Source organism: Fukomys damarensis, unplaced genomic scaffold, assembly GCF_012274545.1.
Source record: "Fukomys damarensis isolate Sample0158 unplaced genomic scaffold, DMR_v1.0_HiC HiC_scaffold_39, whole genome shotgun sequence".
In the NCBI taxonomy this organism is placed as follows: Eukaryota; Metazoa; Chordata; class Mammalia; order Rodentia; family Bathyergidae; genus Fukomys; species Fukomys damarensis.
In genome coordinates, this window is record NW_022900951.1 from 7,634,278 (window position 1) to 7,661,084 (window position 26,807).

At 44.1% G+C, this 26,807-nt stretch overlaps 2 protein-coding genes across 6 annotated transcripts; one reads left to right on the plus strand and one right to left on the minus strand.

The window, feature by feature from the left end:
* The first annotated feature begins 2,043 nt into the window (after positions 1-2,043).
* Positions 2,044-13,315, plus strand: LOC104855192 (cytochrome c-type heme lyase). 4 transcript variants are annotated; one of them, XM_010613983.2, is made up of 7 exons: positions 2,044-2,238; positions 2,688-2,843; positions 5,748-5,896; positions 7,312-7,460; positions 8,550-8,669; positions 11,263-11,349; positions 11,906-13,315. In XM_010613983.2, exons 2-7 carry the CDS (start codon positions 2,732-2,734, stop codon positions 12,102-12,104), a joined length of 816 nt encoding a protein of 271 aa, XP_010612285.1. In that variant the 5' UTR covers positions 2,044-2,238; positions 2,688-2,731; the 3' UTR covers positions 12,105-13,315. The 4 variants fall into 4 exon arrangements, with proteins under 4 accessions (XP_010612285.1, XP_010612284.1, XP_010612286.1 ...); XM_010613982.2 differs by having other exon boundaries at positions 2,044-2,219; XM_010613984.2 differs by having other exon boundaries at positions 2,044-2,131.
* Positions 13,316-19,006: 5,691 nt separating this feature from the next.
* Positions 19,007-20,383, minus strand: LOC104855203. 2 transcript variants are annotated; one of them, XM_019206051.2, is made up of 3 exons: positions 20,155-20,383; positions 19,302-19,939; positions 19,007-19,131 (listed from the first exon to the last, which is right to left on the minus strand). In XM_019206051.2, the coding sequence occupies exons 2-3, from the start codon at positions 19,825-19,827 to the stop codon at positions 19,043-19,045; spliced, it is 615 nt and encodes a 204-aa protein (XP_019061596.1). In that variant the 5' UTR covers positions 19,828-19,939; positions 20,155-20,383; the 3' UTR covers positions 19,007-19,042. The 2 variants fall into 2 exon arrangements, with proteins under 2 accessions (XP_019061596.1, XP_010612299.1); XM_010613997.3 differs by having other exon boundaries at positions 19,302-20,189.
* Between the last annotated feature and the right edge of the window lie 6,424 nt (positions 20,384-26,807).

The following is a 26,807-nucleotide window of genomic DNA, read 5'->3' on the forward strand; positions in this document are numbered from 1 at the left end:
CAGATCCAATACATGATAGCAAAACACAAAAGGGCATCCCAGAAAACAACTGGCAGAAGTCCAGTACAAACGAGTGCAGAATTGGGAAGTGGTAGGGATAGAGTACTTACCTGGGACAGAAGTCTCAAGGGAAAAACGAAACCTACGGAGTAGTTGATATATTTGAGTTCATCATGGAGAATTATAATGCTGACAGGAAATTTAGGGACATTCATCTACAAATTAGACAACAAGAAAAAAGCAAGGCAAGTATTACATTCTAACAAAAATTTTTACAAGAAAGAAAATCTATCACTAGCCATTTAAGACTCAGCCATGAATAACATTTTCATAGTCCTAGTAACATGAATACTAAATCCTGATTTACCCAAAATTGTATGTAACTACTGGCATGGGAGAGAGGAGAAAACTATGTGTCCCTGTGTGTATTCATGTCAGGAGGAATGAGGGGTGAGACTGAAAGCATCACAATTCCATTATCAACCATCCTCAGAAATGGATGGATATTAACTGATAATCTCCAACTAGAGTGTGTGTGTGTGTGTGTGTGTGTGTGTGTGTGTTGATGTATGCATCAATATTAGCATGTTCTTTGTTTGAAATGCAGAGCTACAAAGCAGAATAGTTGAAGAGTAGGAAGTCTTTGCCTTCAGAAAGTGGGAATTGGACATGAAGGAGTCTCCACCATAGTTTTCCAGCCCACATACAATGCTTCACTTAATGCTTGGCTTTAGTATCTCTTCCAGTCCAAAACATTGTTAGCACATACTGTTTCATTTTCTTCCACTCCCTGGCCATCACTCTTACAAGAGCCACTTCCTTTTGCCCCAGAAGAGTCTGCACATACATATACCGAGATATAAATATGGTTGCTTCTTTGTATGTCTGTCTCTGTCCTTAGCAAGGGTTTTTGCCCTTCTTTGTGCCATAGACCCTTCAAGAGTTTGATGAAATCTGTGAAAGTATTTTTAGAACAATGTTTTAACCTGCATACAACAAAATACAAGGATTGACATATGAAGTTATGAACATATTAAAACAAAACAGATGTGTGATTGCTATAGACCAGGTTCCCCAGGAAATACAGTATGAGCTGGTATAATATAGTTTCCTAAAATGTTGTCTTGATCCAATTTCAAGGCCCTGGCTAGAGGGCAACCGGTTCCCCTTCCTGGGCAGGTGATTAAGTCCGTATCCCCAACTACCTCCTCACTCTCTGAGCCACTATAGACCTGCCCTAATTACCGCGTGGCCAGGTATCAAGACTGCTGGAAACAGCCCCGGTCCCCCAGCCAGCTGAAGTTATTCAAATTAGCCAGTCATAAACTTAGTACCCTGTCTCACCTGTTCCTTTCCACAGAAACCATTGTAAAGTCTCCTGGCCACCATTTTTTCCTTCTCCCTATGCTTTTGTGAGCAACCTTGGTGTATCCACATTCCCCACCCACAGAATCTGTCGCCTACATTCCTGATGGAAGCAAATGCTAAATTTCTGTTGAAGGTAAATAAAAATACAGATATTCAAATTCACACACCTAATTAAGGCGGCCTTTGAGGCAGAATTCTGTCTTGTTTATTTTTACATCTCCAGAGCAAGCCACAGTTCTGGACACCTACTGATGTTGCTTAAATCATTGCTAGGACTTCATTTATCATTACACACATTCTACATGTATTTAATTATAATAGTATTGTACTTTAGAATACAAATATTATATATGCCAATTAAAACATTTAAAATACCTGATGGGATAACATTTTTAAAAAGCTGAAATTTAAAAATTCTTCCAAAGCACTCACTCCATCAGCCGCTTAAAGCATGTATAGCAGGTATTTTTCTAGAGAAGTCTCTGGACCCGACTGAACTCTGTCAGGTTTGGTGAGTCGAAAAAGGCGCCCGGCTATGAGAGGCGGGGCCCACAGAGCGGACCTACGAGATGATAGGCCAAGACGCGAAGGGGGCGGGACCTGTTTTCTGTGAGTGACGGAACCCCCTTCCCATGGGCCTGAGGCCTGCCTTCTCGCGCCCGGAAGTCCCGCCTTCGGAAAAGGAAGGAACTGACTGCTGGAACGCCGGCAGTGACCGCGGCGACAGCGGTGACCCAGTGAGAGGAAGGCAACGGCGAGGGCGGTTGGTCATTATCCTCAGTATCCTGGCTGGCGGTTAGAAGCGGTGCCGGCGGCCTAGGGCAACCCTGGGGTGTACTCAGGTGTCGAAGGTAGTGCCGGCAGTAACCGGTGAGGTCTGAGGACCGTGGGCTGGAGCAGGTGGGGCGCACGGGCTTGAGGAGGGAGGACTGGCAGCGCCCCGCCCGTTGCTGTCCTTTCCTCGAAGTCCCATTTGTGTCCCGGGATTGAAGGTCGCGTATTGGGTAGTATGCCTCATACCTCGCCGCATCACCACCCTACCTCCAACCCCGCACACTGAGGCGTGGATTCCCCAAAACCGCCTCACTTCAACCGCCAAATTCCCACACTCTTAGAAACGTGTCCCCAAAGGGTGGCATAGATTTCAAAGGATTCCCCAAAGGGGTGGTCAGTGTATTTAGAGCTGTGTCTTGGAAGTGAATATCTTGCCCTGGTAGGTTCCCAAGGGATGACAAAGAGGAATAAAAGAGCCGGATTAAGTAACAAGGGAATAGTCTGATTCTAGGTATCAGCTTTAATTTGTCTCTTTACTTTGGCAGCTGGACATTTAAAATTGCTTAGAGTCAACACTTTGATTCCAGCCATGGGTTTGTCAGCATCTACTCCTACTGCTGCAGTTGAGACCTCAAATGTTTCAGATCATCAGACAGTATCTCCACCTTCAAGATGCCCAATGCATAAAAGGAAAAGTCAAGGTAACTGATTCTTTGTTGAGATAATGAAAACAAACAATAATTCTTAGAAGGTCCTAAAGAAAGAAGAATATAGGTGAGGCTCATAGGTAGGCCTGCAAGAAGGGCATTCTGGGGCCAGTCCTAATTTTGGCACTTAAGAAGTGTATGACTTAGATAAGTTACTTCCATAAGTCCCAATCTTATCTGGAAGACCAGAATACAGTATAAGATTATTTCACAGTTATGATGATTAATTGTGATGTTGAATGAGAGTATAATGATTGCTCCATAAAATCAGCCTTGGCTCCCTAAAGTTTACCTGTGTGATTGCATCAGTGATTCTCAACTAAGAGTGGGGGGACCAGAACTCCTTCCGCCAGGGCACATCTCATATTGGGACACTTTTGTCACAATGGAGAGGAAAGGTACACTGGGCATGTAGTAGGTGGGGACCAGGGATGTCACTAAACATCCTACAATGCATAGAACCACCTGCTGACAAAAATCATCTGGCCCTAATTATCAAGAATACCAGGGTTGAGAAACCTTGGCTTAGATCTAGCTATTTCAGTAAATAAGCTTTACTCCTATATTAGTTGCAGTACTCTTCTATGGACTTGTGGTCCATTCTTTCAGTGCAAGGGTGAAAATGAAAAGTTGTCTTTTGTTTTTAATTAGTACAGGTCTTGTGCATTGTTCATAATGTTTGGCTTGAATCAGTAAGAAATGAGGGACAGAGTTGACATGGTGTGCTTACTGAGTGTTGTTCTTGTGGCATACTCATTTAATCCTTGGGCCAGCCAGGCCTGCCCATTATGTGCCACACACTGCTGGATTTTGTTTATTTCTGCGCTAAGAGAGTAGCATGGAACAGGACAAAAACCCTTTACTTAACAGTGCTTACCTTCTAATCATTATAATCCCGTGTGGTAGGTTTTCTCCCTATTTTATAGTCAGTGAATCTAAAGGTCAGAGTTACTAATTGATGTGCTCCAAGTCACATAATATGTGGCAGAGCCAGTGAAAATTCTGTGACCTTGAACAAGGACAGGTACAGTACTCTGGTGGCATTTCTTCCAGGAATTAGACACATCAGACAAAAGCAGGTGTGCTCCCGCTCTTGAGTGTCCCATCCCCAAAGAGTTCAGAGAATCTTTTTTTGGTTTTAGTTCATTTCTTATCTGTCCTAGAGAGTTGTCATTCTGATTTATTGGCATTAGTAAAGAACGAAGGTATTTATAGGAAATCAGAGGGGCTATTGCTTACATAATGTGAAAAATGTAACACTTATTTTCTTTCTAACACCCAGTTGGGATTAGTGCCTCACAAAGAATTGATGTTTTGAATGGTAGGGAGGCAAGGTATGTATAGCTTTAGGCCTTTATGCCTAAAGAGGGTACTAGGAAATAAGGAGCTAGAAAGAGAGACAAAGGAAGAAAAAGAAAGGAAGCGCATCCTTTCTGTTTCTGGCATCGAGCCTTCAGTATATTCCATAGTTCCCGCTGCTACCTAAGACAGGTGTTATGGCTTGTGTCCAGATGTCCTCCCAAAGCCTTATGCTTTCTAGATGGGAATTTTCAGAGGTGGCTGGATCTAAGGTGTGTGATTACTAAAATAGCCCACTGATTGGTTTGGCACAGTTCTGGTGTGGATAATGAGAAGGCACACCTGGGTGTAAGTGCTACCCACCCTAAGGATGTGTACTCTGGGTGGATGTAAAAGGTCAGAAAGCAGGCAGGATGGCTGCTGCTTTTTCCTCAATACTTTGCTGCTTTGCTGCCTTCCTGCCTTCTGCCCACCATGAACTGTCTCCTCTGCAATGCCCTGCTGCTCTGCCACCCTGCCTTGGAGCCAGCAGACTATGAACTGAAACCTCTACAAACTGTGAGCCAAATAAACCTTTCCTCCTCTAACTTTGAGTATCAGGTATGTCTCAGCAATGAGTAAAGTAACTTAAGACAACAGAGATTTCATCAGAGAGCAGCTGCTGTCCTGGGCCACAGTTTTCCAGTTGCCTGTCCTCTCTCCCAACTCTCTCCCAACTGGTTTCTTAGTCCCCACGCTTGCCTGGATCAACACCTTAGATCTTTGGGCATTGATTCCTCTTTCTGGTGGTGTCCTGCTCATTAAGCTCAAACCTTCCCCTTTAGAAGCATCTGTGTCCTACTTGGGTTATGGGTCATTTTCTTTAATGTCTGCCTTTTCTTGCTAAACTCTTGCTATCTGCTGATAAGGAATAACACACTCAACCAAGTGAGACTTTTCTGCACCTTGTTTTAGTTTTGGAGTAAAACACAAGCAGAGTGGTACTGAGATTTTTCTCCAGGAGCCCCTGTGAAGTCTCCTATGCTCATTTTTCTTCTCTTGCCCCAAGTAACTGAGAGAATACATCAATACAGGCAGCTTCAACTGCAGCTGTGTCCTCACTGGGCCTGGCTTGTCTGGAAATAATGAGTGGAAGTTGAGACATGGTGAAATGTGGACCAGCCCCTACTTAAGTTTCTCTCACAGCTCCCACCTACTGCCCAAGCAGCAGCCTTCTTGTCTATTTCAAACATTATGGCATGGGCAGTGCATTACTCTTGAATATGCTGAGGTATTTTTGTGTATTTTTGCTGAAAATATTATACAGAGAATAGGAAAGTAAGTTTACAGAACCTTCTTTTGCTTTGTTGTTGTTGTTGTTGTTTCGGGGATCGAACTTGGGACCTTGCACTTGCGAGGTAGGTGGCAGAACCACTAAGCTAAATCCCTGGCCCACCTTTAGTATTTTTTAATGTTAGCTAGGTTAGTTTTTGCCAGCTTTAAACAGAAGAAACCCAGTTTTTCCTATGGTACTCAGAACTTCACCTTTTTAGGGCCCCAAGTGAGAGAAGCAGGTGTTATGCCTTCTTGATGACAGTGTTTTAAACTTGATTATTTCAGGCTGTCCAATAAGCGTGGAACCATCTGGTCCAACTAGTGACAGCAAAACATACCCTGTGCCTGCCCACCAGGATCAAGCATACCAGTACGTGGGATGCCCCTTTGCAAGTGCTCAGGCCAATAAGAAGAACCTGGATCCTTCAAATCTGGTAATCTATGCTTATGCCTTCTTTCTGGAACATTTTAAACAGAAATGTTTTCACAGTCTTCGAAGATGACCCATTTACTGTGTACTGTAGGATGTCTGTAAGATGTCTCTAGGCCTTGTTTGGGGCCCTCCTGAGAGCCCACTCATCTAGATTATCTCTAATGGCCTAGTAGTGCAGAACATGGACCTTTCAGAATCTTAGAGATCCAGACTCTTACCTCACGAGCTTATTTTACATCATGAGAATATTAATAACAGCTGACTTTTCTTTTAGAATTTTCTGTAGCATTTAGCTAAGCACCACACATTCTCTCCATCGGCCTCATTACAGCTTTGTAATTGTAGCATTTTTAGTGCCCTCACTTTAGAGCTGAAGATACAGAGAGTGAGAGAGTGAGTGGTGTGCTGCTTATCACTCGGCAAGGTATTGGCAGAGCCAAAACTGACTCGTGCTCACCTCAGCCCTGTATCCTTAACATCCTAGGGAGAATTTGGGTAGGCAGTGCAGTGCTTCCTATGCTGGGCTCTCCTACTGTCATTATTCCAATGAGGGGCCATGTGATGGCTGAGATTCTGCATTATTAATATGGAACTGCTAGAAAATCTTCCATACTGCTAATAGGAAAAAGAAGTTCCAGGCCAGTGGTTCTCAACCTGGGGTGATTTTGCCCCTCAGGAACAGTCAGCTATGTCTACAGATATTTTTGGTTGTCACAACCAGGGAGTAGTGGTCAGGGATGGTGCTGAACAACCTGCAGTGTTCAGTACTGACTCCCACAACTACAAGTTGTCTGGCCTCTAAAGGCAGCAGTGCTGAGGATGAGCAACCCTGGCCTAGGCTAGCTGTTGCTGTAATAGCATTGCCAACCTGACCATCTGTGGAAGAAGGGATTCTTCCCACTTTCTGCTCTGGCAGCATTGAAATGCAAATGCCCATCTCTCCTGTGCTCAGCTGAGAGGGGGAAAGTATCATCAGGGTCATAAAAATAGAGTGTTTAAAAAGAAAATAGCATTGTATGCATCATCTGTGAGAGTATCTGAGAAGAGTAAAGAGCAAATAGTTGTTTTTCAAAATCCTGTCATAAAAACGTCTGTAGAAATGCCTGCAGTTCATCATATTTGTTTTTACTTCTTTTTCCTTGATGATGTTGCTTCTAAGTTGTTCAAAGGAAAGTGACCAAAAATCTAACCACAAAGTCTATGTACCATTTATAAGAACTTAGGAAAAACTTCAGTGTTCTGACTCTTCAAAACTAAATATTAGAGAGGTTTGGAATTTTTATATCACCCATTTAATGGGGATCTTGGGCTTTGTGCGAAATACATTGCTTTCCAGGAAGTACTTAGTTGTATTACCTGTTTTTACTTTGTACATTATTTCTAGCATTTTAAAAACAAATTGCTTGTTTTCTTCAGATGCCACCACCTAATCAAACACCATCCCCAGATCAGCCGTTTGCTTTGTCTACTATCAGAGAAGAATCATCCATTCCAAGAGCAGACTCTGAGAAAAAGTGGGTTTATCCTTCTGAGCAGATGTTCTGGAATGCAATGTTAAGGAAAGGGTGAGTGAACATATTATTTAGAGTATAAATTTGCTCATCAAATTTGTCTAAGAGTTAAATGTTAAAGTAATTTTTACTCCCAAATCATAAGTTTTTTATGAGTAATCAGTTTATAATAATCAGTGGAATATTCAGACCCATCAGAATGTAAGTACAAGAGAAACAGAACCAACAGGATGTGGGTACATTTGTATGACAGGGAAAGCAGGGAGAGTTACAAAGAACTGGTTATGCAGGCTATAAAGTCCTAAGATCTGCAGCCATCAAGCTAGATACCCAGTTCTAGTCCAAGTTCAAAGGCCCAAGAACTGGGAGAGCTAACAATGTTAAGTTCCAGTCTGGCAGCTGGCAGGCTCAAAACTCAGAAGCCAGTGTTTTTGTGCAAGTTCAAAAACAGGAAAAGACTCGTGTCCCAGCTCAAGCAATCTTTTGTTACTTGAAGGCCTGCGACTGAGTGGATGAGGCTCGCCCAATTGGGTAGGGCAATCCATTTCACTCAGTCTGCTGCTTCACATGTTAATCTCACTCAAATTACCCTCACTGATATCCTAGAACAGCAATGGGGAACCTTTTAGAGCTTTCAGTGATACAAACATCCCGCTACAGCACATATGCCATAAGTTTACCACCACCGTTTTAAAATAATGTTTGACCATATGTCTAGACACTCCATGACCCCATCAGGTTGACATGTAAAATTGTTCATCACAGCCAGTAATGTTTTTAAAAAGAAAATACTACTACATAAAATGCTTAGAAAACGTCAGTGATTTACTAATTAACAATGCCAGCTGAGAAAGTGTCACTTTAAAAATGGCTGGTTCTCTAAGTTTGGCTTTTGGAGACTCAGTGAAATAAATTTCAGGTGAACCTTTACTCTTTGATTCCAGTGTATATATGTGTAATAATGTATTTATGGCATTATTCCACAAACATGACCAAATCTTGAAAAATGAGTCTTAGACCCATTAAATTCAGAAAAAATGAGCATTCTTAGTTCTTTTAATTAATAAGTCATATGAATACATGGATTAACTTTTTCACATTGTCAGTAGTAGTTGTTAAATTTTACCCAATTTCCTTTTGTAGGTGGAAGTGGAAGGATGAGGATATTAGTCAGAAAGATATGTATAATATCATTAAGATTCACAATCAGAATAATGAACAGGCCTGGAAGGAGATTTTGAAGTGGGAAGCCCTTCATGCTGCGTAAGTATGTTTAAGATCTTTAAAAAAAAATGCAGCATCTTTTACTTCATATCAACTTTCTAGGGTTTTAACATTTTATTCAAATAATTTGTCATTTAAATGAAACATTTGTGTAGTAGGCATGTTCTGGTGACAATTATTATGGGACATTACCCCTTCTTAGGTTAAAAAAAAACCCAATGTTTTATTCAGCCATGGTCTCAGGGGTCCAGAATGCAGAAAGGACAGACCAAAGATGCTCCCTGACATCCGATGCCTCAGCTGCCCCGTCAGTGGTCAGGGATGGCTCAGACTTATAGGCTAGAGGCCTCTGAAGGCTCAGCCAGTGCCCATCCTGCAAGTGGTGCTGGCCATCCGTCAGAATACCTGCTCATGGCCTCTACATGTGACTGCTTCGACTTCCTCATGTCATGGTGGCTGGGTTCCAGGAGGTAGAGTCTCGAAAAGCTGCGACTCCTTTGCTTGCCTAGCCTCAGAAGCCCCTGATTCCCACGGGGAGGAGTATTTTTGTCCATTGAAAGCAGAGCATGTGGGAAGGGAGCTACTGAAATAAAATGCTGTCTGCCCCAAAGGAGATGGGAAACATGGTTTTGTTTCTTCTGCAGCATTTGTTGAAGCCCCATTGGGCCTTAACACAGGGCCCTTTACTCAGGGGAAAGAAGGAAATGTTGACACGTGTGTGCTGTCAGAGGTGCGATTCCATGTAGGTTTGTTCCAAGCCTGACTGAGTCTGTGTGGGCTTGGCCCAGGTTTGGCATTTCTAGAGCAATCGATTCTGATGCCGCTGTTTCAAGGACTCTGCTTGCAGAGGTGTAGGAGTGGGCCATGTCTGCACAGAGAACCACATCATATCGCTGTTGCTTCTTACATACCACACTCATTTGTTTCTTGGCTAAAATCCAGTGACTGATATTTTTCTAATGTGTTCACTTTGTTTGTAATATTTTAGTATTTGATGTGGTTTGTAAGGGCTTCTTGGCTGTCACTGGCCAGGCCCCAGGCCTGAGGTCGGTGTGCAGGAAGAGGGACTAACATTGGAACCGTGTTTCCATCAATGACCTGTGGCCTGTAGGAGTGCCCTTCTGTCTTGCTGCACATAGTTCAGTGACCGAGGTTGAAAGCGTGCTCTTTTTAAAGCCACCTGCTGCTTCCTTACAGTGTGATTATGGGGCAGGAGCAAAGGGACGGTTCAGCTTGTTAGTTTCAGCTCTCTCAGTCATCTGTCTTCCAGAGTTCAAGTAGAATTAGGCCCTTAACACCTTCACAATGGCCCCTAACTCCTGTGTCTTGCTGCTGGGCCGCTCTTGACCACTGGTGGTACATGCATAACTGTCCCATCGGGCACCGTGGAACAGTTCCATCAGGCAATATGAGCTGACAGTCATGCATGTATCACCTGTGATTCAAGCCAGCAGGAACATGTTACAAAAGCTACTCGAAGGTGTCTAGGAGAAAGTTTGCCTAGATTGGGTTTATTTCTTTGCCTGTGATATCCTCTTGAGAGGAGATACTAGGGAGCAAGTTCTAAATGGAGAAGTCAGTGGTTCACATGGACCTTAAATAGGGCAAAACAGAGCCCTCTCGCAAACTCACAGAGACACATAAGAACCAGACCCTGTCTTGTCAAGGGGGCAGCTAACAAGATAGGTGGTCTTGTCTCAACTGCCTACCCTCCATTGGGCAGCAGCTCCATGACTCTCATGCAGTTGGACTGTGCCCTTCGTGAGACCCAGTACCCCAGGGCCTACAGAGTCGGCTGTTCAGGAGCCCTTAGCCAGGGTCTGTGGGCAGCGTACATGGACTCTGTAGCTAGGATTCTTCCACCCCTTGTCTTACAGTGTAGCTCTTTACCGAAGGAGTGGGTCTAACACTGATTACAACCAGATCCTAGACATTCAGCCATCATTGTTCTTTGTTTATAAAGGCTATTAATTGGTTTGAAGTGAAATAAAAGTAGTTGTTCCACAGTATCCATGGAGAATTCGTTCCAAGACTCCCAAAGATACCAAAATTTACAGAAGCTCAAGATCCTTATATAAAATGGTTTATAATTTGCATATAACCTTTGTACATCCTCCTGCATACTTTAAACCATCTCTACATTACTTACAAGACCTATGCAGTATAAAAGCCTATATAGTGTAGGTGCAGGGTTTTTTTCCCCCGAATATGTTCAATCTGCAGTTGTTTGAATCCATGGGTGTGGAGCCCACAGATGCAGAGGGCTGACTATATAGTTTTTTATGTTTGCCTGACAGAAATCCCAGTGGCCCTATTTAAAAGAGTTCTTTCTTCTGAGAGTGCTCCTGTTCCCTTGCTCCAGGTAGAAAGGCCCTGGTTCCTGGCTGCTGTGGAATAGCGGTGTAGATATCTGGAGGGAAGGGGTGGGATTGAAATGTACCTGATCTAGAAGCAAAGAGGAAGGTTCTCAACAAATATGGACAATTTTTTTAACTAATTTAGCACTTACTATTCTCTGTAAGTATGATGTTATCTAGAACACATACCAAAAAATGTATGTCACTTAAGAAATGGAAGATCATCTATGTTACGGGAAAGAAAATGTTTAATAGACTTATTTGGGGGTTTCTAGGGAGTGTCCTTGTGGTCCATCATTGATCCGATTTGGAGGGAAGGCAAAACAGTATTCACCAAGGGCAAGAATTCGTTCCTGGATGGGGTAAGTGGCTGCAGAAATGTTATTTTATGTTCCTTGGGGCAAAGCCAACTTGCTTTTGGCACCAAAACGAAAGAATCTAAGAACTGCTTCAGTTCTGTCTCTAAAACTCAGTATTCAGCTGCAGATTTCTTCTTCAGCCTTGCTCATTGATTGGGCAGATTTGTTAGGATACAGCAGCTAGTATACTATTGAAGGACTGAACTGAGTTCTGTATTCTTGGATCCTTCCTCTTACTCCTCTCATGATCTTTAGGTCCATCCACTCAGCCCTCGCCACCCCTCTCCTGGTGCAGCTCAGATTCTTAGCACATGGTTGCACTGCTACAGGCTCAACTGACTTTCTTCCCTGGGGTCCCTTTCCCGTGGACATTATTCCTTTGTGGACAAATGAGCTCCATAATTCTTCAGCGCCATGTTCCCTTAGCGCTGTCTCTCCAGGTCTCACCTTCCTGGCTCGCTGTTCTGTACTGGCAGCAGGCAGGTGCTGCTTCTCAGTCTCCTTTTGCTTAAACCAGGACCTGCAGATTTTAGCACTCACCAGCATGCTCTCCTTCTAGGTATGAGTTGCCTTTTGACAGGCATGACTGGATCATCAACCGCTGTGGGACGGAAGTTAGATATGTGATTGATTACTATGATGGTGGTCAAGTGAACAAGGACTACCAGTTCACCACCCTGGATGTGCGTCCCGCCTTAGATTCATTTTCAGCTGTATGGGACAGAATGAAGGTCGCTTGGTGGCGCTGGACTTCATAACCAGTTTTGTTTGTGATGGAAAAACAAACTTGTTTTTTTCCTGAGAGGTACATTAAACTATTTCCCCTAAATTCCATTCATGTTGTAAGGAGAACTTGAAGTGGGCAGTCACACTTCATCCTTCACTTAGTGAGGGATACCATGTTCTAGTAACCTTTGAGTCACATTTTGCCTTGCAGTTTATAGCAGACCATTTTAAGTTTTCCTCCCATTTCATGTAAGTGGGAGGCAGTCCCTTGGATTTTCCTTTAACTGCACTGTTGCCTGTGTAGTTCATCTTAAAAAGTTTTAACCTCTGTAAAAGAGCTTTTGAAAAACACTGAAAGTTGTCTTGTTTTTTCATAAATGAGATGTAAAACCTGAAAGTGCAATGTTCATGAGCTTTTACTTGGACAAATATTTTAACTAAAACTTAGCAATAAGACAGTTATGCTTTTTAAAAAATGACCAGCACTTATGAATTTCCTACAATTTATTAGCACCTCTCAAAAAAATGCAAGAGTATACATACACTGGAAAGGTATTCAGCAAGAATAAGCATGTCTTTCCTCTCCAAATTCTCATTTATAAGAATTTTTCAGACTGTACCTGTTACAGAAATTTCAACTCACCATGAAGTAACACTGCATATATTTTGGAACATATATTTTAACTTTTAAGTTTTTCCTTTTAATTCCTATAATTCTAATATGTAAGTCAGTTTCCCAAGAAAGAGTCCCATTCCTTCCCGGGAGGGGAGCTTTCCTTCCAATTGGCCTAATCCAAACCCTGAGAGCCTAGCTTAAATCACAGCACCAGTGCTGATCCCTCTCTAAAACATCATTTATTTGGCTGTGTGTTAAAATTCACCAAGAAGAGTACCTTTTCTCAGATGTAGAGTATTTGCATCAATTCAGTGTGGATTTTTTGTTTTAGGGAACCTCTAAATTTGCTGTTGGAATTCTTTGTTTCAGTAACCCATGGACTGGTTCTAACTATAGCAGCATGTTACAAATGACTGGTTTTTCTTCAGTGTTCGTGATGTTAAATCTTTCATTTATCTTGAATACTTAGTGTTAAATTATTAGATGGAATTGGCAGTCTGAGTGATTGACTTGGTGTGGATTTCTCTGTTATGTCAGTTCTGTGTGGAGGTTCAAAAATGCAACAACCTTAAGTTGTACGTGTCAGAATATTTATATATTTTTAAATAAAGCTGATAGTTCTCGGGTTTAAAAAATCGTCTCAGAGTAACTTTATGAGTAATTGTTTCTTCAGGCTGTAGTTTATAGTCTTCCCACTTGAGACAGCCATGTTCTGATCTTTTCGTCCCATATGTTTAAACTATACCAACAAACAATTACTGTTTAGCCTTTTCTGCTTCTAAATGCTACTGATTGAGTATATGAGAAACAGTACATTGTAACTGGAAACTGAGGGTAAAGCCAGCCACATGCAGGGATTAACCCCAGTTACAGGGCTATGATATTTTTTGAGAAAGACACTGTTGAAAGTAAACTGTCCAGCAAACTTGATTCCAGGGTCAACAGTTGTATACAGCCCTCGCCATTTCCAGGACTGTAGCCTACTGAATATTCAGAGCTGCTTTGTGTCTGATCATGCCTGGGGATCAGGATGTCCCTGCTCTGATAGGTGTTCTCTTCGTGTATAACTTGAAATTCATTTTGGATCGTCTCTGGGGTTTTCAACGGAAGTCTTTCATCTGCAGAACTAGCACTGTTCAGAATCAACATCTTACTGTACATCGCGCTATTAGCAGAGAAAGGGAGGTTCCAACTGGGATTGCACATTGACATTTAGTATTTCTGTGAATTCACAAGTTAACATTTGTGAAATGTTTATGTCCACTCAGTGTCATAGGGGGCATAGAAAGTTTTGAGAGGTATGTCCCCTACTTGCAGGGAACCCAGTCTTTTGGTGGATAGTCTATAAATGAAATAGAAGTGTTGACACAATTCCACTTTAAAGAACACATTGGGGTGATACTGGTAGGGGTTGCAAATTCACATATTTTAGTTTTTTCCAAACCTTAGAGGTGCCCTACCACTGAGCTACATTCCAGTATATATAGTTTTAAGTTACTTAGGCTGATTTTGAACTTGAGGTTCTCCTGACTCAGCCTCCCAGGTAGCTTGGCCACCCACGCTCAGCCACATAGATATTTTTGAGCATATACTGTTACTATCGTTTTTACTGAGTGACCAGTATGGCCCATCCTCTACCAGAGTTATTGTTCCTGTGTGCACTCTGAAGTGTCCGCAGTAACTGTCGGAATGCATGGTTTAGAAGACATGTCCTGGGCTGAGGGTGTATCTCCGTGAGAGAGTGCTTCCCTAGCATGCATAAGGCCCTGGGTTCGATGGCTAGGACTGCAAATCAAAAGAAATGGAGGGAGGAAGAGAAGGAAGGAAAACTGCTGAAAGCAGATGGCTTCTTTAGTTTTTTCTCTGTCCTACTTGCTGTGTGATCCCAGTTATCTCAGGGCCTCCGCTTTCACAGCTTTCGTGAAGTGAGGAGCCTTGAGACGTGCCCGAGTTGTGCAGTTACTGTGGTGCAGGCCTGAGAGCACTTGGGACCGAGCCGGCAGGTGGGTAAAGTTTAGTAACCATCAGCTGTCATCACATGATCGGCGGGTGTAGCGTAAGAGTCCCAGGCACGCAAAGAAAGGCAAGTGCTGAGACACTTCACAGAATACCATCCCCTGATCCTCCTCCCCACGAAAAATCTTTTTAGAAGGCTAACAGCAGGCATGATTCCTGGTTTGGGTCAATTTTAAGTATCACCAGGTATAGATTATGGGGGCTCATTAAGCATACCGATGTATTTAAAATCACTGAAGGGAATCCATGAAAAAACAGAAATGTGACAGGGTGACATTTGGTTTACTTAGTATGCAAGTCTCACTTAACAAAAACAAAGATTATAATTAAGCTCCTGTGCTTCCTAATCTAAAATGTAGCAATGTAAATGTAGAAGCCAAGTCTATAAATAGTAAGGGAAGGGGAATGGTGAAGAACAGGCTGGGAAAATATTTTACAAATCCAAAATAATTCTTTGTTTACTTCTTGCAGTTCCTTAAATTTACTGTTAAAAAATTAGCTGGCATTGCAGATAGAGCACCATGCATGTGGTTCTTGTAAGGACAGAGTAGCACTGCAGACCCACAGCACCCACAAAGCAAGTGGCTTTGGCTGTACTGGGAAAAATCACCGAATGATACTCATGTGCTTCCATTTAAAATGCAAGGTGTAATCATTTTGTTTTTATTTCAAATGCATTTTTGAAGAATGAGTTGACATCTTTCAGGCAAATTTTTTCATTGGAGCATCATGCTGCCTTTCCCTTACTCTCCATTTTCGGTTTCCCTGGCAAGGTGCCTCTCCAACTTCCCTGTAGATCAGAATCCCGGAAGTCTTGTTGAAGCAAATGGCTGTGCCCTGGCCCAAAGTTGTGATCCTGTAGGCCCTGGGCAGCTGAGAATTTGCCTTGTAAGGAGCTCCCAGGAGATGCCGATGCCGCAAGTGCAGGGACCAAGATTTGAGCCTCCCTTTCCTTTGACGTCCTTTGGGTCTTTTCAGCTCTCACCTACTCATATCTTTGCAGTTACACTTAAAATTGCCACGTACTCAAGTAGCCATGGGTCAATGCTCCAAGCAGACATGAAAGCAGAAGTCAAATGGAAATGCCCCTTTTCTAACTCTGCTTGCTCCCCATTTCTTCCCTGAATTCCCCCATCTCACCTCAGTCGTGAACACTGCCTACTTTCGCCATGCCAGTTTGTTTCAGAAACTTTTTGGAAAGTTCATCTCCTGTGACTTTTGTAAGTGATGGCATGGAGCAAGGAGACAACAGAATGGAGACAAAGTCCCCCTAACTGGTTCACAGAAAACCCCTGTACAGAGTGCTGCTTCTATGTGAATTGTCTCAAGAGGAGCCTGCCTTGGTGGCGGTGGCTGCTCCCACATTAGCCTGCCAGGGCAGCTGTAACCAAGTGCCACAGATGGAGGCCAAATGTCCGAGATGAGTATTATTCAGGGCCGTGCTCCCTCTGGAGGTTCCCAGGAATGATCTGTTCCAGCCTTCTCTCCTCACACTTGGTAGTTCTTTGGCCTGTGGCAGTATAAGGTGTGCGTGTCTGTCTTTGTACTCTTCTTTCCCCTTTTTGATTAGGACACCAGTTATATTGGATCACCCCCCACCCAACATCCTCTTAACTGAATAACCTGCAAAGACCCTATTTCCAAATAAGGTCACACTCACTGGCCCTGGGGTTTGGGACTCTAACATCTTTTTGGGGGTGGAAGGTGGAGGCCAATACAGTTCAGTAACCACCCCCACCCCCGCGCACAAAAAAAACAACCTTTGCAGAATGGCTGTGAAAACCTTCTCCCCACCCAGCACATCCTGGCATCTGAGTGCCATCCCTGCTGAATTGCTCCACTATTTCTCTGCCACTTTCCTCCACTTGTGACCATCGTGTCCCAGGGCTGCTTTGCTCCCTGGGAAGATGTCATCTTATGCAAGCTTGGATATTCTCATGGCCACAATGCCTTCTGCACCTTGTTGAACAGGACTCACAGCTCATGCACGCCTTGGCTGAAAGTCTTGGTGGGAGGTGAGAGGGAAGGCAAGTCCTGTAAAGCAGCAGTTCAAGGAAAAAGGCCAGATGGCTCATCTGCCCTCTGTTCTTCGAGTAACTGGACACTCAGAAGGCTCTGAGCAGACTTACCAAGTTTATTTCTAACACGAAGCAGCCTATTTCTAATACCTTCCTTAATTTTATTAACCCTCTAAGGAAATGTGGCTATCGCCTTTCTACAGAAACCAGAAACAGCTTTGCCCTTTGCTTAATGGACATCTGAGGGTTCTGTCCTCCATTTCACTGTTGGCCCAACATCAATACCAAGCAAGGTCTCACTGCCCAGTGCCTATAGGAGCCAACACCACGGCACCAGCTGTTAGCACAGAGAGCCTTACTGAAGGCCTACCCACAGGGAGCCAGGAGGCACACTCAGATCTGGGAGGGGATTAAAGCAGCCAGCCCAGTGTAAGGGGAAATGGAACGCTGGTTGTAGCTGGGAGTTTCAGTAAAGCAGACTGGGCTGAGCTGGCCAGCTCAGATGGAACTTGTAGACAATTTTGGGCCATCCTGCAACTGTTGACAGCTCCCTTGCTTCTCATCTAGGTCTGTAAGGCCCTGTTGTCCCTCAGGTTCCAGTCTCGGATGCTTTTGTTCCATAAGACTCAAGCTCATTTTAGGTCAGGTCCTAGAGTTCTGCTCCTCTGACCCAAAAACCAGCTCCAAAAGATTTTAGAAGTAGTTGTAGCTTTATGGCTCTGTTTCAGCATTACATTTTGATCTTGAAATTAGTTGAATGGCTTGTTCTGTTGAGTCTGCTATAATGAAACGCTATAGACTGGGGACCTTAAATAACAAGACTGATTCCTCACGGTCTGGAGGCTGGAAGTGTAAGATCAAAGTGGCAGATTTGGTGTTTGCTGAGGGCTGTCTGCCTCCTGGTGCTGCTCCCTGTGTCTTGCACAGAAGGAGCAGAGGAGCTCACTAGGTTCTCTTTTATAAGGGCATGAATCCCACTCTTGGATCTTCAGGACTAAGCCACCTCTCCAAGGCCCTCACGTCCTGTCATCTTGGGAGTTATCGATCTTGAGCAGACAAAATGCTCAGACCATAGCAGCAAGAGAAGCACACATTAAAAGTCAACACTAAAGAAATTGTGATCGGAAATAAGACTAAAGTTAGCAGAGATAGAAGCACAGAGAAGTGTACAGAAGGGGATCAGTGGACTGGGTTTTGCATTTCAGAAATGTTATTCACATTCTGAGATGGAACCAGGTGTGATTTTACATGAGTTCATATTTGAGGACTTGGTTGCCTCATTTGCAAGGTTCAGTGAAAAGTGAAAATGAAGTGTCTTTTGATGAAAAAGAATGAACATTTCAAGACAGCATTCGCCGCACCAAAATTTAAGTAACTGCAAAGCTAGCATGCCAGGAAGCTAGCCCTGATAGCAAATATAACATCCTTGATCTCTGCCAAGTTCTCCCTGAGATATTGGCTCCACTGCCCCAAACTCTCTTTCCTGTTCAAGTGTCTTACTTCAGAATGTGGGTAGCATTTTGTTGTTTTTGTCCACAAGCCTGCTTGCGGAAAAAGGTTCAGAGGCCCGGACTGGGAAGGCTAGGCCAGGGACCACCACGCAGACTCTGGGGAGGTTTCTGGAAAGCTTCCACTTTATTCAGGAAATGCACAGGCTTATATAGGGTGAGGCGGGGGTGGAGCCAGTGTGGTGCTATTGGATCGCTATTGGATCGGGTAAGGCAGGGATGGAGTCAGGATATTTAGCACATCGTTATTGGCCACATGTTATGTTTTAGGGGCTGAGGAAAATGGAGTCAGGACTTTAGAGGTTTTTGAGAGGAGCAGTTTACCTGCCTAAGGTCAGATCTCTACACACAAAGGGGGCTGATTATTCCGGCCCTAATGGGGCCTTGGAGTTTTCTCGTGAGAGATGGGTGCAGCGCTCCTGACTCAGCCAGATTTTAACCTGATCCTCAGTTCCCCCTTTTGTCTCTGACTCCAGAGCCTCAGCCAGAAGGACCACGTTTTTATGATTTTTGTTACTGGCACGTCTGATCTTTGAAGTAAAGAACAATAATATGTCAAACAAGGTTAATATATATGGAGATCCCAATATCAATCCACATATCCAACTACTCAAATTATTCCATCCAGCCTGAATTTTTGACCAAATGGTAACTCACACATTATTTAAAGTTATAACATCTAACACCTGCATGTTAATTCCTCCCAAACCAAGTTTAATTGGATTTGTACATTGAGTATGGCTGACATAGCCGTACTATGAAATAGCAGGGCGGTCTTTTTGAAGGCTTGGGTGGTGGTTTTTGTTAGCTGGTTAGCTTGTTGCTGCTGTTGCCACTTGATTTTGTGAGGTGACTGTTGCCGTTATTATGGCGGAAATAGCTGCCACCATGGAAACGATGACTGCAATAAGGGCGGAAATTTCAAAATCTTTACCGCAGGGATGAAGCATAAGGTTAAAGAGTGGATCTGAAATTCTGCCGATCTTTTGTAAGCTTTACCAGAAGCCAAATAGAGGGAGGCATTTTAGCTAAATACAGATGAAACAAGATAGGGATAGAGGGGTTACATACTTGCAGATTTGTCCAGGGCCAAGTAGAGATCGAAGGCTCTGCCGCAAGAAGGATGTTTCTGGACGCACAGTAGCACCCCCAAGACCTCCCAGCACCAGCAGCCACAAGCCGGGGACCACACAGCCCCCGTCCCGCAGGCCTCAACCCCACGCGTGCTCGCAGCCCTCAGCCCCGCTGAGTCCCGGAGTGGGACCCTGTGAGCAGCTGGGATGACGGGATCCGCGGTGGGAGGCGAGGCGGGGACAGGGAGGCCGGGGAAGACAAAAGGACCTTTGGCCACTGCGTAGCTGTTAGACTTGGTCGACCAGGCTCCCCTCCCGGCTCCGGGCAGCAGGCCCAGGCGCCCAAAGCTGCAGGTCTTTCGCTCTGAAACTTTTCCGGAGCTCTCAGCTTCGCTGGACCGGGCTTTGGAGGAGGAGGCTGGGCAGCCCGGAGGCCCAGGACCCCGAAGCCACGCTAAGGCCCGATCAAAGGATTGTTCGTCCTCATCTGACAAGGCGGCGGCGCACAGGGTGGAGGCCGCCATCTCAGACGGGAAAAGGTAGGCTCTTCCGGATGACCATTAGTCCAGTGAGGAGGGGTTTTAGGGGGCCACGTCATCGACAGGAAGTGAGAGACCAGTGGGCGGGGTGACGCCTCTGGGGAAGAAGAAAGCAGAAGGCAGCCCGCCCGCGCCATCTTTTTTCAAGACGCTTTTGTCCGCCATCTTTACAGTGTTCAGGGGGCCTACACTCGCCTGAGTTTGGGCTGGAAGTGCCTCGGATGCCTTTATGGCATGAGAGCCCTTTACTAAGGCAGCCTGTACCGGATGTTCTTGACTCATGACATTACCCAAAATAGGAGGGATCCTTACCCGCAGCTTCATTATTTATCCAGCACACGCGAGTCCCCTGCTGTCTTCGTCTGCTAGCCCGCTCGTGGAACAGGGTTCAGGGGGCCTGGACTGGGAGGGCAAGGCAGGAATGACTGAGCAGATTCTGGGGAGGAACGCTTCCACTTTGTTCAGGAAATGCCCAGGCTTCTGTAGGGTGAAGCGGGGGTGGAGCCAGGGTGGTGCTATTGGATCGCTATTGGATCGGGTAAGGCAGGCAGGTGTGGAGCAACGGTGGAGTCGGGATATTTGGCACATCGTTGTTATTGGCCACATGTCAGTTTTGGAGTGTATGTTTTAGGGGCTGAGGCGAATGGAATCAGGACTTTAGAGGTTTTTGAGAGGAGCAGTTTATCTGCCTAAGGTCAGATCTCTACACACCCGAGGGGGCAGATTATTTCAGCCCTAATAGGGCCTCCGAGTTTTCTCATAAGAGATGGGTGTGACCCTCCTGACTCAGCCAGACATGAACCTGATCCTTAGCATTTTGTGCTATGATGGACATTTCTGACTTTTCAGCCAGGGGGCGATGGATAGGTGGATGAATGGATTCATCTATTAATTTGTATATTCAATGGTATATGGATTACTACCAGGGAGTAGCCACTGGATCATTTGCCAAATTCCTGGGACCTGGCAATCGCTGCTTCCTTTCTCACAGCACTGTTCACAAGACTGACCATTTTCTTAGCGCAGCTATCCTTGATGGCAGATCTAGACTTGTGCCTGTCTTTCTAACTCTGGAGCCCACCCAGCAATGGGCTTGGCTGTCGGTGGGGCCCTGGTAAGTATTAATCGGATAGATTATTGGATGAAGCCATCAGCCAATCACTTGATTTAATGAAGTCACCACATGGCTTTTATAGCTGTTTGAAACACACAAAAAACCTGAAGACAATGCTAGGCTAAAATTAAGTGTGCTATCATAATAAATCTATAAATGGATATATTTATTAATTATAATTCAATTCAACTCCTCTCCGCTCTGGATCTTTATTGATTTTAGCTCCCATTTTTCCTATTCCATGAGGGCACCGGTATCCCTGAAGCTGCAGATCATCCCGGAAGTAGAAGCCCTTCCCCTCCTCCAACTGAGCCCTGCCCTTTGAGAGCCAGAGGCTTTGATACACAATTTCAGAGCTTTGTTCCCTGAAGGCATTTTTCTGAACAGCAGGTGGCGCGATTGAATAGCTTGTGACCAAATCCTGTTTCTGCTCTTTTCCAGCTGAGCAGCCTTGGTCAACTCACTTGACCTCCTGGAATCTATGGTTTCTTCTAGACAATGAGGGGTTGAATGAGGTAATGTGGGAAAAAGACTCAGAGCCAAAGCCATTAATAAATGATAGCTGATAGTACCTGCATTTCACAGCAGAGATTCCCAAATTTTGTTTCTAAAATGATCTCACGTGGGACACCAATGACACTGTCACCTACTGACTGTGTTATGAGATAGCTGTGCCCCAGGTATTTTGTCAGGATGCCCCTAGGAATTAGGTGTTACCATGCCCTGACTATTCTGAGGAAACAGAGACGGTGAGGTAAAAGTACTTTGCCAGAGGTCACCCAGCAACTCAATAGAGGGAAGAGGAAGGAGTCCGTCCTTGTGCTTTCTGACTTTGAACCCCACACCTTGAAACTTCATTGCTTTTGTTACAGTCGGTAAATATTGTATTTATGGAGCCCTAACCAGGAGGGACAGATACTTCCTGTACCACTTTTCCTGGTAAAATGGCAATCTTGCCAATGGAAAGGCAGCGCACTGTAACCCATCCACCCTCACCCCCATGGCTCAGGGCAGGGGTGACAGGCCTCAGTAGGTGAGCACTGACTGAGAGACAGTGTCTGCTAGGCATCAGCTCCTCCTCACACTGTCTCCTCTCTTTGAAAGCTTTTTTTGTTTGTTTTTGAAAGCATAGCCCTACTTCTGCATTGGCTGGGAGGCTGAGAGTTTTATGCTTTTCCTCCACTCACTTCACGATAAGTTGTTTGATCATATTTACATGCTTATGTGTAGCAGATTTCTACCAAGCGCCAAGAGGTGTCAGGTCTCTCCCTGGTCCAGGGACACAAAACAAAAAACATAGTCCCTACCCTCAGGAACAGAGTAGGAGCAACCTCCAGATAAAAACCGTAAGAAAGAAAGGATAATGGCTAGAAATATTTGTTAACGCAGCCACAACCATGCACGTAGGCTAGAGGAGCTGTGAATCATTGTATTTCTGGTAAAGAAAGAATTGGAACTAATTCTGCAAGAAAATAGCATCCAGTTGAATAAGAAAAGCAGGGAAGGACATTTGAAATTCATCAAATGGAAATGCAACATAGTTTATTACTTGCCCGGGGAATTTTCTGCACATGGCCAGAGTGGAGGGTGCTGTGTTGGGGAGAGAGACCAGATCGTGGAGTGTGCTCTGTCACCGTGGAGTGTGGACTTGGCCCTGGAGACCCGAGGGACAGGTGGGCCCTTGCAGGTTTTGATACAGTGACTGCCTCAGACAAGATGCGCACTTCAGAGCTCTGAGCCTGGTGCTGTGGAGGAGAGGAGGGGCAGAGATGCTGGGCTGCTGCAGTGCTCCGAGACTGACATGGAGCCGGAGGGGACAAGGGCAGGAGTAAAACCATGGGGGCAGGCAAAGAGGGGGCAGGCTCACTGAAATAGTTGAGGCATGCAGTCCTTCCTGTCTGTTGAGGCACCGTGGACAATCAGTGAGAGTGTCGAGCAGATCATTTGGGAATAGGGAGGCTCTCAAGGCTGGAGATTGGGGTCGCCAGCTTGAACAAACAGATGTTCAGTTCAACCTGAGCGTCAGATACACAAAGAATTTCTTCTTAAGTATGTCTCGTGCAGTAAATTGGTTAATACATCATTTTAATAATATAAACATTTTGCACGAAACATACTGATACTGACACGTGATCCACTGTTGATCTGGCATTCAAATTGAACTGGGTGCCCCATACCTTATCTGGTGACCCTGCTTTACAAGTGCCAAGGGCACGTGCCCTGTATCTTCAGCCCACCCCTTCCCACCCTGCCAGGTAATAAATAGCAGGGCCTGCGCCTGGGACATGTAGTTTTTATTACTAAACCTGGGATGTCCCTAGGCAAACAGGGCCGATGCGATCACCCCAGGCCAGGGATGGCGAACCTTTCAGAGCTTTCAAAGATAACAAACACCTGCCACTGCTGCCCTTGGCTGAACAGATGTTGAATTTAGAAAATCTGCTCACTCTCTGTGCCTTAGTGAATTGAGGGCCACCCCAAGCCAGGGATCTGTGCCCCAGAGACCACAGTCTGCAGTTCAGCATCTCCAGGATGCCATCCGTCACCTTGACTGACAAAGAATTCCAACCTCTATTGAACTTCTCTTTTTCCCCCCTTAAAGACTCTTTGCTGCTGATTTAGTCTTGTTTTAAAATTCTGTCTGGCCAAGACGTCCTGTTTTCATCTCTGTGGGGCTCTACTTTAGTCATTTTCTTTTTCTTTTTTTATGTTTTATTTTTTGGTTTTTTGAGACAGGGTCTCACTATGTAGTTGAGACTGACCTGGAACTCACTTTGTAGCCTAGGGTAGTCTTGAACTCACAGCGATCCTCCTGCCTCAGCCTCCCGAGTGCTGGGATTACAGGCGTGAGCCACCACGCCCGGCACAGTCATTTCCTTTCTTTGCAGGGCAGTAGAATCTGCCTCCTGCAGTCTGCTTATCAGACTGCCTTGTATACCACAGGCCCAGACTTTGTTCTGACATCTCTTTATATTCGATCTCAGGGCTGTTTCTCTGCCAAGCAGATGTGTATTAAAATGTGCCTAAGAAAAGGGGCAAGCTGGGTTTATTTAGAAATTTCCTCAATTTGCACACACTCCATTGGTCTAGAGATTTTTTTTCTATAAAAACCCACAACAAACATATGTTAATAGCTATTTAGAGAGATCAAGACAAATGTGTATTTGGCCATTTCTGCCATCACCACTCTGGTCCCTTTGCCAGACACACAAAAACAGTGATTGAGTATTCATAGGCACGCAGACATCTGTGGCACATTGCAGCTTTTTTCTTGCTCGAAAGATCTCTTTTTTGCTCACAAGGAATGCATGACTTGAACAGCCTGGAAAAGGGGTTTTGTCCAACTGAAAGAGGTTGAGTTTTATCTTTTGCTCTTGTCAGGCATTACATCACATGCCATAGGATGCTGTGAATAACCTCAAGTTTCCACTTGGGTCTTTGGATCTCATGTGCACTCTAAAGACAGTTTATGATAAAGCCATTAAGATAAAGACAGTATGATAAGGGCATCCAAGAATCAAGTTTTTGCTTACTAAGCCAAAGACACAGCCACAGGGCTTAACTGTACAAAGAGAAAGTGAAAGTGAATCCTAAGCTATATACCAAGGATACTCTGAACTCCGTTTCCTGGATAGCCTATTTTGTACCTGGCTATTAACAGATGAACCTACCTTTCATTACCTTTTTGACCAACATTAACCTCATGGTCATTTGATCTGAAAGGTTTTTGTTTTGTTCTGTTTAAAAAACAAACAAACAAACTAGCAGCATGACAGCAAAGACACTGCAGGAAGGGGGTTGCGTCTGTCAGGTAGTCCAGTCCAGGAGGGAGTGGAAGAATTGGTCAGACGTGGTCAAATTCCAAGCAAGGAAACAGGAGTAGGGTGAAAGTAGGTGCCCGGAAAAGCCACCTGCAATTCACATTGCTATAGCATTTGCTCGGGGGCCTGTTCCCAACTGTTGACTGAGTGCTGGCAGCCAGGACAAGGCACTGTGAGCCTGTAGCAGAAGTGCTGGACACGGGGACAGAGCCATCCAGTCCACAAATGTGAAAAATGACAGGCCACTTCTAGGTCTCATTATTTTGGCGCTGAAGCAAATTAGGCATCCAAGGCCTTAGAGAACAGACGTAACTTGCAAGGATTATTTACAGTGACCCCTGAGCAACCGGTGAGAATCCTGTGTCTCAGTCATGTAGAAACCTACTTTATCTTGGACAATTCAGGAAATAAGCCTTTTCTTGCAACGGAGCCTTACACATTTCTAAATGCTTTGGTGCCACTGAGTTGCTATCTCCAAGGGATCTGATGTTTTAAAACTAGCTTGTTAGCTATACATGGATATGTATAAAGTTGGTATTGCTTATCACACCTGGATTTGTGGAAGTGAACATGTCTGCATAGGATGTGAGTTCATTCATTAGATTTAAAGTCAGGGAACAAAGCTTTTGCTTAACTTTTTATTCATCATGGCACAAGGTAGAACTTTAAACACCACTGAAAATTTCATCACCAACATGAAAATTAAGAGTATCACGTTTTATAAAAAAAAAAAAGCTGCTTTTTCTATAATAATACACGTTCCCTTCTGAAGTGAAAAAAAATCGAAATACTGAAGCAAACTGCCACCTGCTGCTCAAAGGTGGTTTTGCAGCTGAAAAACTTCAAAACTACTGAAGTATGGCAGGAACACTTTCACAATACACATAAATTTACGAAGAAAACGTTTCTTTAGCCTTTGGCACAATGTAAGGACAAAACTGCAGTTTTTTTTTTCCTTCCCAAATATGATTTACCTTTCGGAAAAGAACTGTGTGTAATTTGGTTAATATTGATCACGGGGCAAAAGAAAAAATCACGTTCTGTAATTTGAATGGTCTGTGTAGATTCTTAAACACTTTATAGTTGGATTCCAGTTTGTGGTTTTGAAAAATACATAAAAGTTATACACTATAAATATATATTATATATTGTCTATATAAAATTGAATTTGACCTAAAATGGGATGGACAAATTAATTCTTTGTTAGGCACTGCCTTTTTCTTCTTTGATTAACTGAATCCTTTCTAAACATGTTCTAAAAATATATTTCATAACGTATCAAATTCAACATTTTCCTTAAAACTTACTCAATATGAAAAAGCATTCAGTGATTATAACTTCTGTATCTCTCTACTATATAAAAATATGGCTTCTCTTACTCTGTCTTGTTAGTGTTTTTCTTAGGCATCAAAGGTAAAAAGCTACGGCAAAAGCACTGAAACTGTCTTGTGCATATTCTAGAACACTCTATAGAGTCTCGTTGCTTAATATATCTCATGGTGTAATGCAAGTGAAGTGACCAAAAAAAAGTTCCTCTTTTCTCTCTGTGAATATATCATTTCGATTATCGTACAGAATCTGTTACACAATATACAATAGTCAAAACTGAAGACACATAAATACTACAGCTACACGCTACACGAAAGCAAGAGCTTTGTGTTACACAGAGTCAACACAGATGGTTTTTCGATGGGATATTGTCACCTGTTTGGGATTTGTCCTAAGGCTGGCTATGCAATGGGACCCTATCGTAAATGGCGAGGGTATGAGTGCTCTTATCTCGGGAAGTGGACTCAGTTTCTCTTGTGGTGCTTTCTTAACGCGTGAAAGAAGAAAAGGGAAGAAGCGTCCAACTGACCAAAAGTGCCCGTGGCCGGCTGGACGAAGAGGACATCCTGCTGGGCTGCAGTGGGGGGCTCACACCAGCGTTTCCGGGAGGGCGTCGGGGTTGTCGGTGGAAAGGAGCTCCCAGATCTGCCACCGCTCTCGCTGCCAATCGAGCCAGCTGGCTTCCCCCAAGTTCGGGCGGC

Excerpts from the sequence above, each read along its gene's own strand:
- LOC104855203 (XM_019206051.2), bottom strand. The coding sequence starts at position 19,827 with ATGGCGGCCTCCACCCTGTGCGCCGCCGCCTTGTCAGATGAGGACGAA. Across the intron at positions 19,132-19,301 it reads GGCCCTGGACAAATCTGCAA|TCATCGTTTCCATGGTGGCA; the intron begins GTATGTAACCCC and ends CCCTTATTGCAG.
- LOC104855192 (XM_010613983.2), top strand. The coding sequence starts at position 2,732 with ATGGGTTTGTCAGCATCTACTCCTACTGCTGCAGTTGAGACCTCAAAT. Across the intron at positions 2,844-5,747 it reads GCATAAAAGGAAAAGTCAAG|GCTGTCCAATAAGCGTGGAA; the intron begins GTAACTGATTCT and ends TGATTATTTCAG. Across the intron at positions 5,897-7,311 it reads ACCTGGATCCTTCAAATCTG|ATGCCACCACCTAATCAAAC; the intron begins GTAATCTATGCT and ends TGTTTTCTTCAG.